The 14,922-nt window shown below is 49.3% G+C and overlaps 1 protein-coding gene across 1 annotated transcript; it reads right to left on the bottom strand.

The window, feature by feature from the left end:
* Window positions 1-497: 497 nt before the first annotated feature.
* On the bottom strand, window positions 498-11,448 carry CGN1 (conglutinin; the record flags this gene model as incomplete). The annotated part of the gene is given in 9 exon segments (NM_175699.2): window positions 498-1,053; window positions 3,510-3,593; window positions 4,209-4,325; window positions 4,690-4,797; window positions 5,104-5,211; window positions 5,493-5,609; window positions 9,924-10,125; window positions 10,544-10,615; window positions 11,367-11,448. Coding segments are annotated over 7 exon segments (1,116 nt in total). The 3' UTR covers window positions 498-670.
* Window positions 11,449-14,922: the final 3,474 nt, after the last annotated feature.

Raw genomic sequence — 14,922 nt, 5'->3', positions numbered from 1 at the left:
AGAAGTTGGTGCTTCCCTGCCAGCAAGAGGCAGCCACGATGACCTCCAAGCCCCAGGGCTACAGCTTGCATTGCTGAGAGGAGTCTGGGATATGAGGAGAGGTCTGAACAGGGCTCTACCTGGGGGAGGCATCAATAGAAAGAATTTGAAACCATGGGAGAGAATGAGCCCAAGCCTAGAGTGAATGCAAGGAGAGAAGGGAGCCAGAGCTGAGGCACCTGCTCCTCTCTGTGGGACTCCAGGAGAGGAGATACGAGTGAAAGAGGCTGAAGGATGAAAAGATTGAAGGCAGGAGAGGAAAGGGAAGGAGGTAGCAGTGACCCATGGGGTCAAATGCAGTCCACGTTTGGCAGAGGTGGAGGGCTAGACACCTGTCTTGTTGAGGAGACACTGGATTTTGACAAGGGGCATCTTGGAGACCTCCGTTTAGCCCTTGCCCCTGAGTCACAGGCTGCCCCCCCCCCTTTTTTTTTTTTTTTGAGAAATCTTCCAGATGTGAAGCCAGTTTCAAACTTTATTCTGAGGGAGGAGTTCCATAGGAGGCCTGCCTGGTGGCCTCATCCCGTGGCTCAGTGGGGAAGCCCTGAGCAGCAGAGGGTCACCTTTTTATTGGGATGTTGGCAGCTCACAGCTCTGGGCACTGCCCCTTCCCTGGGGTGGGTGGGAGAGCTCAAAACTCGCAGATCACAAGGAGTTGCTTACTGCAGGGTACGTCATTCCACTTGCCATCAGGAAAGATTTCCACACAGTTCTCTGGTTGTCCCTCATCACTGTTGTTGGGCTCCCCATCGGCCCAGTTGGAATAGACCAGTATTTCCCCAGTGGGGTAAGTGAACCTCCCCTCCGTGGAGATGTCATTCATGCTCAGGTAAGCATTCTTTTCCTGGGCTCTGACCATCTGTGTCACGGCCTCGTTCTCGGCTGAAGAGCGTGGGGAGGCCAGCTGTCCCTTAGCCTCTCTGCAGAGCTGCTCTGCATCTGAATATGACTTTACAGCACCTGCTGTCTTGAAGATCTTCTCCCCGACAGCCTGGCCATCAGGGAAGAGCACCGCTAGGGGAAGAGGAGAGTCAGGCTGGGGATGTGCAGCAGCTAGACCTTGTGCTTCAACTGGAGTCCCCAGCTCCCACGAGGGTACCAGGGCACCAGATAGAACAAAAGCAAGGCACTTAGCTCCAAAGCATCCATCATGCAAGAGGTGAGGACCCTGGAACTCAGGGGCTTACACAAGAAGCCCAAAGTCGCCCAACTCTCAAATGTAGATGAGGATCAGACCCTGTTGGAGGTGACACTAAAGCTCCCACATGCACTTTCTGTTCCTCCCCATGCTGTTCACGAGAATCCAGCATTTTAATTACTGTGTAAATAGGAAGGACTTTGGCAGGGAAATGACACTACAGTCCAGGGCAGTTCCTGAGAGTGTGGAAAACACCAACCAGGTGGCTCACTCTCACCGTTGCATGATGACTGGGCATGTGGAGTTGTCTGAGCAGTTCTATGCTGTGTGAAGGGGTGAGGAGAAAGGGGAGGACAGGGTGCATCTGAGAGCAGCCAAGTGCTGGCCTCTGCACTGGGGGCAGTCCAGTGTTGGCTTCCATATGCTCGCAGGTGAACCTATGGCCAGTCAGCCTCCCTGGACCACTGAGCAGGCGATGATGGCATCTGAGAGCTCTATGCGGGGGTGGGAGGGCAGGATGGGATCAGCTTTGGAGAGAGCCCTGTCTGGGCTTCAGAAAGTCATGTGTTCAGCCCTACCCTGGCAATGACAGCCCAGGTGACAAGGGAAAGTCACTTCTCTTTTCAGAGTCTAATCTCATATTTCTAAGGAAAAGGTACACTGCAAAACAGCAGCCCCTATGTGACATGTTAAGTATCTCTTTTTATTCCATCCCATCCACACCGCTCTGACTTCCAGGGTCTGCATGGAAATCTTCTGGGATCCTAGGAGGGCTCACTGGACTGGTTCTGAACCCAGGCTACACCCTGACCCACTGCCCTTTTCCTCTGATTTCTTCAACAAGCAATTGGAGACCAGATTTTACACGTAGTCAGGATAGCGCCAAGACAGCCCTGGACAAGGTCAGTGCAAGCTTGTGTGCCATGATTGGTTTATGTCCCATGCATCTGGGTGGGTATGTGTGTGCATGCTTGAATACATCCATGTGTCCATCTGAAGGTACATGGGCTGACTCAAGGTCCATCAGGATGGGTGTGCCTATGTCTGCATGTGTGTTCATGTATGTAGGTGGTGTGGACTGAGTGATGGTGTTTAGGTACGCACAGGTGGCCAGCGCATATGCCCAAGTTCACCTTTGTTTATATCAGTCTGCATGAAGGGTTAGTTTTTAAGTTGTGCCCAACTCTTTTTGACCCCCATGGACTGAAGCCCACCAGGGTCCTCTGTCCATGAGATTTTCCAGGCTAGGATATCAGAGTGGTTTGCCATTTACATTCCAGGGGCTATTCCCGACCCAGAGATCAAACCCAGGTCTCCTGCAATGTAGGCGGATTCTTTACCAGCTGAGCTACCAGGCGATGAGATAGTAAGTAGATGCTGCTGCTAAGTAGCTTCAGTCGTGTCTAACTCTGTGCAACCCCAGAGACGGCAGCCATGTAAATATGATTGAGCAAGAAGGAAGACATAAACTGCTGAGAATTCTCATCCCACTACTTCAGTACTTAGTTGGCTTGAGTTCTTAGGACCCAACCCTGTGTCTCACCCAGTCAGGCCCCTTTATGCTCTGCTCCTTCAGAGAACTCTAATTCTTTTAGATCAGTGAGGTTTGATAAGTGATGTGCATTCAAAACTGTCATCATGGAGAGCAGAGATGCAGGAGGGGCAGTTGATGGAGCGTCCCAAAGGCACAGGCACTCAGGTGTGTGCTCCAAGAGGCCTCTGCCTGCTTAGGATCCAGGCTTAGGGAAGAATCTCTGCTTTAACTCCACAAGAGGTGCAGGGGGAGTCTAGCACTGGCCAGAGACTGGAGGCAGCCTATTCCTTCCAGACCCAGGGACATCTTTAGGGTAAGATACTTGGTGGCCACACAGCAAGGACAGGTCCCCAGCAGCCTTGAACCCCACAGGCATCATCCCACCCTCACTCTCAGGACCATGTCTGGATTCTCTGCTGCTATGGACTGTGCAGCTGCTTCTCTGGACATTTGCACACATGGCCCCACAGAGGGAAGAAATGCATCCTGGGTTGGGTGACCCCTTGTCTGTCCTAGGAACCTGCCCAGGGTAGGCTGTGGTGAAGGTCTGCTGAACTGGTGACATGGACCGCATCCTCCTCCTTGTCCCGTGCATCTACTTGAGCTTCTGGAGCATGTGGGGAACAGCTCTGTCCCAAACTTGTCCTTAGACCCGCTCCTGCCCCAGGTCTAGGTCCAGTCCCAGTCATGGTCCCAGCAAGTCCAAAATAGAGCCAGCCCAGCAAACTACAAGCCAAGCCTAGACAAAGTCTGAGGCCCTCACTCAGGGCCTGGCTAGGGTCAGGTCCAGGAACTCACCTTTCTTATACTGACTGAAGGCATTTTGGAAGCGTCGCAGATGTCCATCTAAGATTGTCACCCGCTGCTTGAGAGCATTGACCTCTGCAAGAGAGAGAGAGGCCAAGTGAAGACAGATCCAGAACAGCCTGGAGTCACTCAGAGCCCAGGCCTCAAGGGAAGAGAGTCCAGGTGGAGATGCCAGTTGGGGGTGGGGTAAGGAGGTGGAACAGAGGCCTAGAAAGCCTACCTCTGCTGACCTAGCTGGCTTCTGCATCCATGGGATTTCCTGCGGTTCCCTTCGGAACAATATCCCCTGAACAGGTCCCTGTGCCTCACTGACAGTGAACCAGATGTTATTTTAATTCCAAATTCTAGGAATCTGATAGCACTTTCTTTTGCATTGCAGGGGGTGGTAAGGTTGTAGGAGAGGAATACACATAGCTTGAGTATTTCCCGTCTATTGAGTTATTTGATGTTCAAGGTTATCTGATGAACTGGAGAGGGAGGTTGGCTTGTCACAAAGATCAGATAGAAAATCTGCTCAGGTTGTCCTCCAGCAAGTCACAGAGGCTAAGACCAGAGTCCACCTTGCCATACACCCTGTCAGCTTTACCTGCTTGACCCCCACCTGTAAATGGGTTACCTGAGAGGAGAGCTGAGCTGAATAAGGCCTCCTCCCTGCCCCACACCCTAATGGGGCTCCCAAGGCTTCCTTACCTGCAAGCCCACTCTCCCCCTTTGCTCCTGTTTCTCCAGGATCACCTCTGTCCCCCTTCAGTCCTGGGGGGCCCCTGGCACCTGAAGGGCCCTGTGGACCTATGGCTCCAGAAGGCCCTGGATAAGATAAGGAGAAATGGGTGAGTGCTGAACATTTATTTTAGCATTTTCATGCCCCCTCCCCCCACCCCCCCACCAAGCTCCACACATGGACTGTCATATCCCCAGGAGTACACCCTCCCACATACAAACGTCCCTCTGTGCCTGGAATCTCTTCTTGCATCCTCTCTATACACTGACTGTCCCATAACCTAACAACCAGCCTTCCCTGAATACAGACAGTCCCTGCTGCTCACACCACCCTCTCCATGGAGACAGACAGTTCCCAAAACCCAACACTGGTTCTCTCCCTGCTCTGACCTGGTGGCTGGCGGTGGTGGGCACAGGGGAATATGAGCCCAGCCCCACGTCCATTGCTCACCTGTCACCCCAGCACGTCCAGGGGCTCCAGTCTCCCCGGGGGCACCTTTCTCTCCTTTGAGACCCGAGGGGCCTGGGAAGCCCTGTATGCCTGGGGCACCCACTCCTCCTAAGGAAGGAACACATTGGAGAAACATGGCTGAGAGTACACTCAGCAGGTACCATTTCTTCAGCAGTGCAGCTTGTCACCCACAGCTCTGGGTAAAAGAGCGACCTGGGAGACTGCTCCTGACTGCTTGGTCTCCTCTAGGAAATTCACTCAGTGTGAGAATATGGGGGAGAGGCCCAGCCAGGCCTACCAGGCACAGAGGTTCCAGGCTTTCCAGGCACTGTGCACGTACCCTGGTCCCCACCAGGCCTGCCAACGTCACCCCTCCCTTCTCCCTCCCTCACCCACCACATACCACCCACCTACCTTTGGGCCCAGTCTCTCCTTTGGGGCCTGGTGTGCCTGGAGGTCCCATGCTCCCCTGCTTCCCTGAGGGGCCTTCTCTTCCAGCTGGTCCAGGCATACCTGGAGGCCCTGGGAAAAAGGACCAGCCCAGTCAGTGACACTGAATCTCCTTGGAAGTATGAGTGCATAAAAGATGGGGCTGTAATAGAAGTCAGACAGGCAGCCTCCTCCTAAAGATGTTGCCCTCACTCTCCGCCCTCCCCAGGAGCTCCAGTCTTCCCTGAGATAACCCTGTGCCACCTTGAGAATGACCTTCCTCTTCCTGGGGTAGAATCTGTGTACGCCTATTGCCATGGCCTAGCGGCAGCACGCCATCTGCAGACACCTGCATTCCATGCCCAGCTGCTCACCACGTGGCCCAGTGTCTCCCTTTGGTCCAGGTTCTCCAACAAAGCCATTGTCTCCTTTCGGCCCAATAGGGCCAACCCATCCAGGCCTTCCTGCTCGTCCTGCAGGTCCTGGTGAACCTGTGACATAGAAGAGAGGGACATAAAGCTGATCCTGGCCCAGGAGGAGCCACCTGCCTGCAGGGTCAGGGCCCTTGCATTCCTTCAGGGTTCTGTAGGGTGTAGACACTCCCTCTCCAGGTGACTGGTCCAGTGGTGACGTAGGAAATGCGTGTCTACATCTCCATTTTACAAGGGAAGAAACAGGCTTGCTGAATTGGAGGCAGATCCAAACCAAGACTCACCTGGCTTTGCATACAATGCACCTGCCCCTGCCCCAAGGCCACGGTATTTATGGCAGTTAAGTCTGTCAGCTTTTACCCTGGACCATGGACTCCCTGCCCTCCCCCCTTCCCAGAACCAAAGTTTATGGCAGAAATGACACCTGACACTTACCACCAGAGAAATAAACATCAAAAGCACAATGAGCTGTCACCTCACACCTCTCAGAATGGTTATTATCAGACAGCAAATAGGAAGTGCTGGAGAAGTAGAGAAAAGGAAAGCTTTGTGCAGTAGGGATGCAAATGGAACAGCCACTATGGAGACAGCATGGAGGTTTCTCAGAAAGTTAAAACTAGAGCTACCGTAGAATCCATCAATTCCCCTTCTGAGCATTTAACTAAAGAAAACGAAAACACTAACCTGAAAAGATATATGTACCCCCAAGTTAATTGCAGCATCATTTATGGTAGCCCAGACATGGATGTAGCCCAGAGCCCAAGTATCTGTGGATGGATGAATGGATGTAGAAAATGCAGGGTGCGTATACAATGGAACATCATTCAGCCATAAAAGGGAATGAAATCTTGCTATTTGCAGCAACACTGGTGAACCTTGAAGGCACTATGCTTAGTGGAATAAGTCACAGGGAAGGGCGGTACCATACGATCTCACTTACATGTGAAATCTAAGAAAACAGACGAACAAAAACAACTTACTCACAATACAGAGAACAGATTTGTGGTTGCTAGAGGTGGGGTTGAGAAGTCGGCACAATGGACAGAAATCTTCAAAAAGTACAAGGGTCCAGTTAAAAAACAATTGGGTCCCAGGAATACAATGTACAGTGAAATTAGTATAGTTAGTAATCCTGAGTTGCATGCTTGAACATTGCAGAGCAAGCAGATCTTAAAAGCTCTCATCACACACAAATCGTAACTGTGTGTGTTGATGACTTTGTGACAATCATTTCACAATATATGCAAATATGAATTCATTATGATGTACATCTGATTCTAATATATTATAGATCAATTCTATTTAATATAAAGAAGAGAAAAAAACTATGTAACATGCTTTTAAATTTATGGAAGATAGATGACATTGTTGTGCATTATTAAGTGATAAAAGTAAGTTATAAACACTATTTAATATGATTTGGTTTCTTCAACATGTCCACGCATGTGTCAGGCATGTGCACATGAAACACACATTGAAAAAACCACAAGAAGAGCATAGACAAGTGTTAACAGTTCTTTCTAAGGGGCACAAATCAGGCAATTTAAATTTTCATCTTTTTGTATTTACTGACCATATACTAATTTGCTTTGGAAAAATAACCAAACATTTAAAAACATCACATCACCTTAAGAAGGCTGCCTAAGTCTGAAATTATAAGAGATTTGTATTCAAAGACTAAAGAGAGAAATGCCTATTTATTCCAGAATTATAAACTCAATTATGTGAATTTGGTTATTCCTTTTTCACTGAGATGAAATTAACATAATATAAAAATAACTTTTTTTTTTTTTTACTGTGGTGTACTTGCAGTATCTCAGTTCCACAATCAGGGATTGAACCTGAGGCCTGGCAGTGAGAACACCGAATCCTAACCACTGGACCTCCAGGAATTACCTGTAATTAATCATTTAAAGTATACAAATCAGTGGCATTTAGAACATTGACATAATTGTACAACTACCACTACTCTTTAGTTCAAGACTATTTCATTAATCCCAAAGAAAACCTAATACCCATACTCCCTCCCTGCCTCCTCCTAAGCCCTGGCTACCTGTATGCAGCTGCGTGTCTCTGTTAGCTATTCTGGATATGTTATATAAATACATACAATATACGACCCTTTGAGTCTGCCTCTTTAAACTAGAAGTGACATTCTTGAGGCTTATCCAATTTGTAGCACATCTCAGTACTTCATTCTGGGCTATGGCTGAGAAATGTTCTATAGTATGAATACAATACATTTTCTTTATTCATTCACTGCGGATAAATGCTGATAGACACTTGGGTTGTTTCCATCTTTTGACTGTTATGAGTAAGCATTCATGTGCAAAAAGACAACAAAAGAAATCTGTCAGTTACTATTAACTTGTTCATTCACTTATTTGTTCATTTCCTCATTATTTCATTTCTCTGTTCACTGAGAATCTCTCTGTGGAACATGGCTTTCTGCCTAGCACTGAGCAGGAAGTAAATGTCAGCACCAGGTCCTGGTCTGCAAGGAATTTGTCACTGAAGTTTAAACTATGAGGTAATGAGTGAAGAAAACAGCTTATGAGATGTCCCTCGTCCCATCCCAGCACCCCCACCCAACCCATGGACACACACGTACTCATAGGAAACAGGACTTCAAGGCTGAAGAGGATTCAGAGACCTGGAGAGGAGAGGTGACATTTCAGATCTGGAAACCACTCCCCCAGGGTAAGAAGGGCCAGGCTTGCCTGGGCCAAGAATGTGCAGGTGGAGGGAGACTGGGGTATTTGATGGGTGTTGAGAGCCTCTGTGCGGGACATTGGGTCCTGCTCTTAGCTCCAATTCTCGCTAGGTAATCAATGGGAGCCCAGAGGATGGGCCCCACATCCCAGACCCCCTGGTGCACTGTGCTCAGGCAGAGACACCTGGTCCCTGGCTGAGCCTCTCCTGGGCTCCACCTTGGCTGGGGAGGGCAGCAGGTACCTTGGAAGCAAGTCACTCCTTAGAAGGGAGCATTCGAGGTTGCCCATCCTTGTGCATAAACCATGGTGGCCATGAGAGCAGGGAGGTAGAAGAAGGGATATTTTTCAATTTAGGGCCCCTCGGGGAGCTAGAGAGAGCTGGCATCTTAAATACCACCCCTCCTCTGAGGGGAGGCCTTCTAGAGGCCTTCTCTAGCCCCAGCCAATTCATGTTGGGAGCCACTTTCTCTCTAAAAGACAGATAGATAAGATACTTGTCTCTTACCCTACAAATCCTGGGGATGTTATGTGTTCTTTTCAGCTTTAATGTTGTTCATTTCTTTCCTCTCCAATCAAAACACAAACTCCAGAAAGATAAAAGACCTCAGTTGATCCCCCATCTCCCTGGCCCAGGGCCATGGTGGTCCCCTCGTCCTTGTCACTGGTTCATCAAATTCTCACTTCTTGCCAGTAAAAACCAGATATTCTCCTGTGGGGCAGTGTTTCCAGAAAATTCCTTTAATAATCAATACATTTGGAAACCTCAGGAGAATTCAGCTGGTTGGGACAGCAGAAGGATAAAGCTTTATCTTGAAGACCCACCAAAAAAATGAAGCCTTGGCTCAATTCTTTGTCACTGTGTGGTTGATATTATTCTCATCTACAGATGATTAAAGTGAAACTTACAACACTGTCATCAGTTCAAAAATATTTAAAATTCTGCAGAGGCAACATATAATACGAATGTTAAGTTAAGTTTTGGAGTGTGTGTACTCAGTCACATCTGACTCTGTGGATTCCTGACAGATTCCTCTGTCCATGATATTCTCCAGGCAATAACAGAGTGAGTTGCCATTTTCTATTGAGGGGATTGTCCCAACCATGGGATAAAACCCACATCTCCTATGTCTCCCACATGAGTGTACTAAGTCACTTCAGTTGTGTGCAACCCAGTGGCCCAAAGCCCGCCAGGCTCCTCTGTCCACGGGATTCTCCAAGCAAGAATACAGGAGAGGGTTGCTATGCCCTCCTCCAGGGCATCTTTCTGACCCAGGGATCGAAACTGCATCTCTTACATCTCCTTCTTTGGGAGTCAGGTTTTTACCACTAGCACCACTTGGTAAGCCCAATGAGTTCTGGAGCAGGGGACTCCAAATACCAGCCGCTCGCTGATTGTTTGTACATTCTTGGGGTTGTTAGGGTCAGAAGATCCTAGGGGAGGAATCAGGACAGGTGGTTATGGAAATGAGGACTTGGGCAAGCCAGTCTTTGCCAACCAGTAAAGCCATGCTTTAGACGGACTGAAGATCTGGGGGAACCCTCCCCTCTTGGGAAGACCATCCTCAGGGTTTCCACAGCAGAAGATTCAGAGTTTTGGGGTTGGTTACAATTCCAGTGCCCACCCCTTCCCATCAGGGAAAGCCCATGGTCCCAGCTCTACCTGGATCCCCCTTCTCTCCATGGGGACATTCTCTCCCATCTTGTCCATCATGACCAGGCAAGCCACTCTCCAGGGGGCTACACATAACCAGGGTACAGGCATTGGCCAGTATTTTCTGAGAAAAGGTTGTCATTTCTGCTCCCAGGGATCTCCAGGGCTGTGTGAGCAGGAGCAGCACGGAGAGAGGGAGGAGAAGCATGTCCTAGGCAGAGGAACAGAAAGAGGCGGTGCTCTTGGTCCAAGGATGAGGCTTAGGGCTGGCCCAGCTCCTGGAGGTCAGGAGAAGCCCTTCCCCCATCTCCTCTCCCATCCTCTGGGGCCAAGAGTACCAAGCTCCAAAAGCAGTTTAGGGAAAGTTAGGATAAGGTCTGGCCAGGGAGGACATGTGTGGACAGCTGGGCCTCTGACCTGGTCTGCCAGCAGCATGAACCTACTCTCAGATGGTCTGGGTCATCCCTTTTGGGCTTGTCATCCCTGCCAAGGGCACTGTGGCCAGGATGTAGAATGCCTCACTGAGGCCATTGTCACACCAGGAGGGACTCACTGAGGGCCCTCGAGTGGGACCCTTCCCTCTCTGGGCCTCTTTATCCCTTTTTATACCAGTAAGTCGGTTGCTTTACCTCTTACAATGCTGGCTTGTTTCCTCTCACTTGCTGCTCTGGACAGGCTAGTACTGGAGTCTGCAGTGCTATCTGAAAAGAAAGCCAGAGGGATAATGCTTGGTAAGGTCTGTCCTGAGCACAGAAAGGTGCATGACTGCTTATTTTCCAGGATTTGTTATTCTGGGGCTCCACTAGGAAACTTCCTGGTACACCTAGAGTCCTGCCCAGATCTCCTAAGAGGACTTGGGACAGGGGCCTCTTGGTAGAGAGGACGTTGAGACGGGTGCCATCAGGGGGAAGCTGGCTTCAAAGGAGGAAAGCCGATGTTCAATAGAGCTTCTGGTTACCATCAGAAAGGGACTCAGGAGCTAAGTGAGATCAGGGTGCAGGAGGTGGGTCACTCCCAGTGTTGGGCTTCTTTCTTCTCTCAGAGAGAAACTGTAATGTTTAGAGCATGGAAAATAATCATGGGAGTTGCAGAGACCTGGAAGAAAGCCCAAGAGACCTGTGCAAAGGACCGAGCATTGCCAAACAGGCTGAGGTAATGGGAGGGAAGGGGCTTTCTGGACAGAGAAGTGCCTCCTTCCAAAAGGACGATGAATTGCATTTTCCATGGGGACAATGGCATCAGAGATCTGGTTGGATGTCACATCCAACTCTCCCCTTCTCCCAGCCCAGGAAACACATCTCCCACAAATGAAAAGAACACAGTGCAGAGCATCCATTATTACCTTGTGCCCCACCTCCAACACTCACCCTCCTAGACTGGAACAGCTGTACAGACCCTGCCTTCCTCAGCACCAGTAGGATAAAGCGCCCATTCAGGCAGGAAGATACTCACTGGACACAGGAAAGCAAGTTGAGAGGCTAGGACAGAGACACTCACAGTTGCGTCCTCTAGGGTTTCAGAACCTCCACACAAATTGAAGTTCCTCAGCCAATATTGAGTATTTATACCTGCGCTGTAACCTGAGGTTCCAGTACCAGTTTCCAGAGAAAAGATTGACAAATTTTGGCTTGTTGACTCAGTCAATTCGCCCCCACCTGGGTTCTGGACATTTGCTGCTGATGTTCATGGCACTGAACACACATTAGAGTTCAAAGAGCACCTTCAGCCCAGGACCTCATGGGTTCCTCACTGCAGCCCTGAGAGTTTAGTGGCAGCGTCAGTGTCTGTGTTTCATGGATGTCCAGGAATCCAAGGTCCAGAGAAGACCAGCAAGTTGCACAATCATCTAGAGCTCTTGCTAAAGCAGCCTGCCTCTGCAGAGTCCAAGAAACAGCACCCGCTGTGCACATTTCTCTTCCTTCTCATCTCAACATGACTGCTCAGACACTAGCAAAGAGCTGGGAGCTGCCTGGCAGGTCTGAGCAGGAGTGGGGCAGATAGAGGGGCTGCTGAGGCAACAGCCTGTGGGGGGCAGTGTCTGGGGGAGCTGCCACCCAACAGGGGTCACTCTTTTGCTTTCTGCTGCATCTAGGACAGCCCCCCACTTGCCTTTTATAGGATTGTTGTTGTTCAGTGGTTAAGTTGTGTCTGACTCTTTGTGACCCCGTGGACTTCAGCATGCCAGGCTTCCCTCAGTTCAGTTCAGTTGCTCAAGTTGTGTCCAACTCTTGGACCCCATGGACTGCAGTGAGCCAGGCTTCCTTGTCCATCACCAATTCCCGGAGCTTACTCAACTCATTTCCATCGAATGGGTGATGCATTCAATGATCTCATCCTCTGTCGTCCCATTTTCCTCCTGCCTTCAATATTTTCCAGCATCAAGGTCTTTTCAAATGAGTTAGTTCTTTGCATCAGGTGGCCAAAGTATTGGAGCCATCCTCCCTTAACTGATTGCCCTAATCTCTCCACTAAACAGTGTTTCTCCATGATGTGGCCTTAGTGGCCAGTTCATATCCCCAAGCTGCTGATACACTGTTGTAACCATCACAGGGCAACTCTCATTCCCGGTGACTGTGGGCTAGTTGTTGGCATCTCTGCTTGCCTGTAGTTCCCTGTGACTTATTTCTTCCATCAACCCTTCCCTTAGGTCTCCACATCAGCAACCCCAGGTCTCCAGCCTCCCTTTTCGCCATCTCATTGGATGTGCTGACCTGCTTCTGGGCTTTGATGCTCCTTGTATGTTATGGAATCTATGATGTCAGCTTTCCTCAAATGTAGGGAAAGGTCTTCTCTTTTCTATATTGCAATTTTTTGAAGCAAGATCCTGTAGCTCAGGACCTGGGCCCCTAAAGCTTGAGCTCTTCTCTATTGTATAAATAACACCCATCCCACTTTATTCTAGGATGTTCACACACCACTGAGAGATCGATCAGCATGGAAATTGAACTGAACCCTTGCTCTCCTCTCCCCACAAAGCCTAATTGTCAAGTCTTATCCTGGTGACTAGACAAACTCTCCTTATATATGGTGACTTTCATTTCAGGAGTCCTATACTTCATCTCAGGAGAAGGCAATGGCAACCCACTCCAATACTCTTGCCTGGAAAATCCCATGGATGGAGGAGCCTGGTAGGCTACAGTCCCTGGGGTTGCTAGGAGTCGGACACGACCGAGCAACTTCACTTTCACTTTTCATTTCCATGCATTGGAGAAGGAAATGGCAACCCACTCCAGTGTTCTTGCCTGGAGAACCCCAGTGGTGGGCCTGGTGGTCTGCCGTCTATGAGGTCGCACAAAGTCGGACACGACTGAAGCGACTTAGCAGCAGCAGCATACTTCATCTCTTCTGCAAGTTGGCTTCTATTAACTCCTGCCTCCTAGACTGTCAAATACATCATTCATGCCCTTGGACCCCATTATAGCACAGAATATGGTCTTTCCTTTGCGTGACTTCACATTCCGAGAGAGGCCAGTTCTATTTATGATCAAACCCAGACACTCCTGGTTCAATTATACCCTTTGTGTTTCTCAATTCCACCAACACAGGTGAGAAGAATCAGATTTTAAATGGTGATCACAATGGCTTTCACACAGAGGATCACTGGGCCACCCTCTCTTCCCAGACAGAATCCTGAATGACTGCACAGTTTCTCTAGAGGCTAATCACTGGTGCCATACTGCAGTCCCAGCAACATCCGCAGTCCTTGATGGACTTCATTCGCTGCACTTGCCTCAGCGCTAAGCTGAGTAGCCTCCGGTATTTTTCCAGATGCTTCTGCACATTACTGTTGAAGCTCCCAGATCAGTGGGCCCATGCAGGGTCAGGCCACTCAAGATGGCTTCCTCTTGTTCTCTGTTCATCCCCCTGCTAGACCAGTCCCTGCTTCACTCACATGACCATCCAAACCTCTTAATTACAGGGCTTAATAGTAACTGCCTGCATGCTTGCTGCCCAGCTGCTGGTTTTCCTGGTACTGATGAGCCAACCTGATGTCAATACCCCTATAAATGGTAGGTTCCTCCCTCAAAGAGTGGAGATTGCCACAGTGTGCCTCCTGCTGCCTGCTGAACATGGCATGTTGTTGCTCCAGGGCCCTTCCTCTTTGGGTGTTTGTCCAATAAGCAGTGGCTGTCTCTCCCACTGTCTCTCAGCTCTTTCTTTGGTCTCAGGCTGGGCATCTACAAGTGTGCAAGCCTGTGTGTTGGAGCCCAACAATTGGTGAGTCAGCCAGAAGGCTGCTGAAAGCCCTGTGAGGGCCAAAATGTTGATGAATACAGATGGGGAAGGAAAAATTATGGGGTTAGTCCTGGGGTGGCTGTCCACTAGCATGTGGGTTCCTGTGGAATCTGACTACTGTAAGAGATATTTCTCTCTTCCATTATACTGATGACATCCTGCTAACCTCAGTCTCTTTCCAGTTTAAAAGTAGCAGCCTTGTGCTTTTGGTTCACCTGACTGCATGGGGAGGGCTTGTGATACAGGCAAAACACAAGAGTCTTTCTGACTTTATTGCTTTTTACAAAGTACAAACATACCCCTGACCCACCACCTCTAAAAAAATTACAGACACAGGCTTTAGGGACATAAACTTAGGGGCAGGATTGGGAATTGGATGGGGCCAGTCACCCTGAACCATTCGTTTGGAACCTGTGGAAATGCTGAAATAATAAGAGTAGCCTTGGGCTACACACACACACAAAACACCCCCACTTTAGCAGCCATGAAGTTCAGAAATGGACTGATAAAAATGCCATACGCTGGAGATTCCACCTGCCCTACAGCCCTACCACTGCCAGGCTAATTGAAGGATGAGTGGACTACTTAAAAAACTTATACAGGAAACCCACTGTCTCAACCTGTGAACCAGTAGGCTAACTTCAGTCCCACAAACTTGTAACTAAATATTCCAGGAGCAATCACTCTAGGACCTACATCGTGCAAACCAAAGGAACAAGTCAGCACCATCTGAGTTCAATGATTAACCACCCAAGGTCATTGCCAGCTAATG

This window comes from Bos taurus, chromosome 28, assembly GCF_002263795.3.
Source record: "Bos taurus isolate L1 Dominette 01449 registration number 42190680 breed Hereford chromosome 28, ARS-UCD2.0, whole genome shotgun sequence".
Classification (NCBI taxonomy): Eukaryota; Metazoa; Chordata; class Mammalia; order Artiodactyla; family Bovidae; genus Bos; species Bos taurus.
Note: the sequence above shows the minus strand (reverse complement) of the source record. Positions and strands in the feature narration are given on the sequence as shown.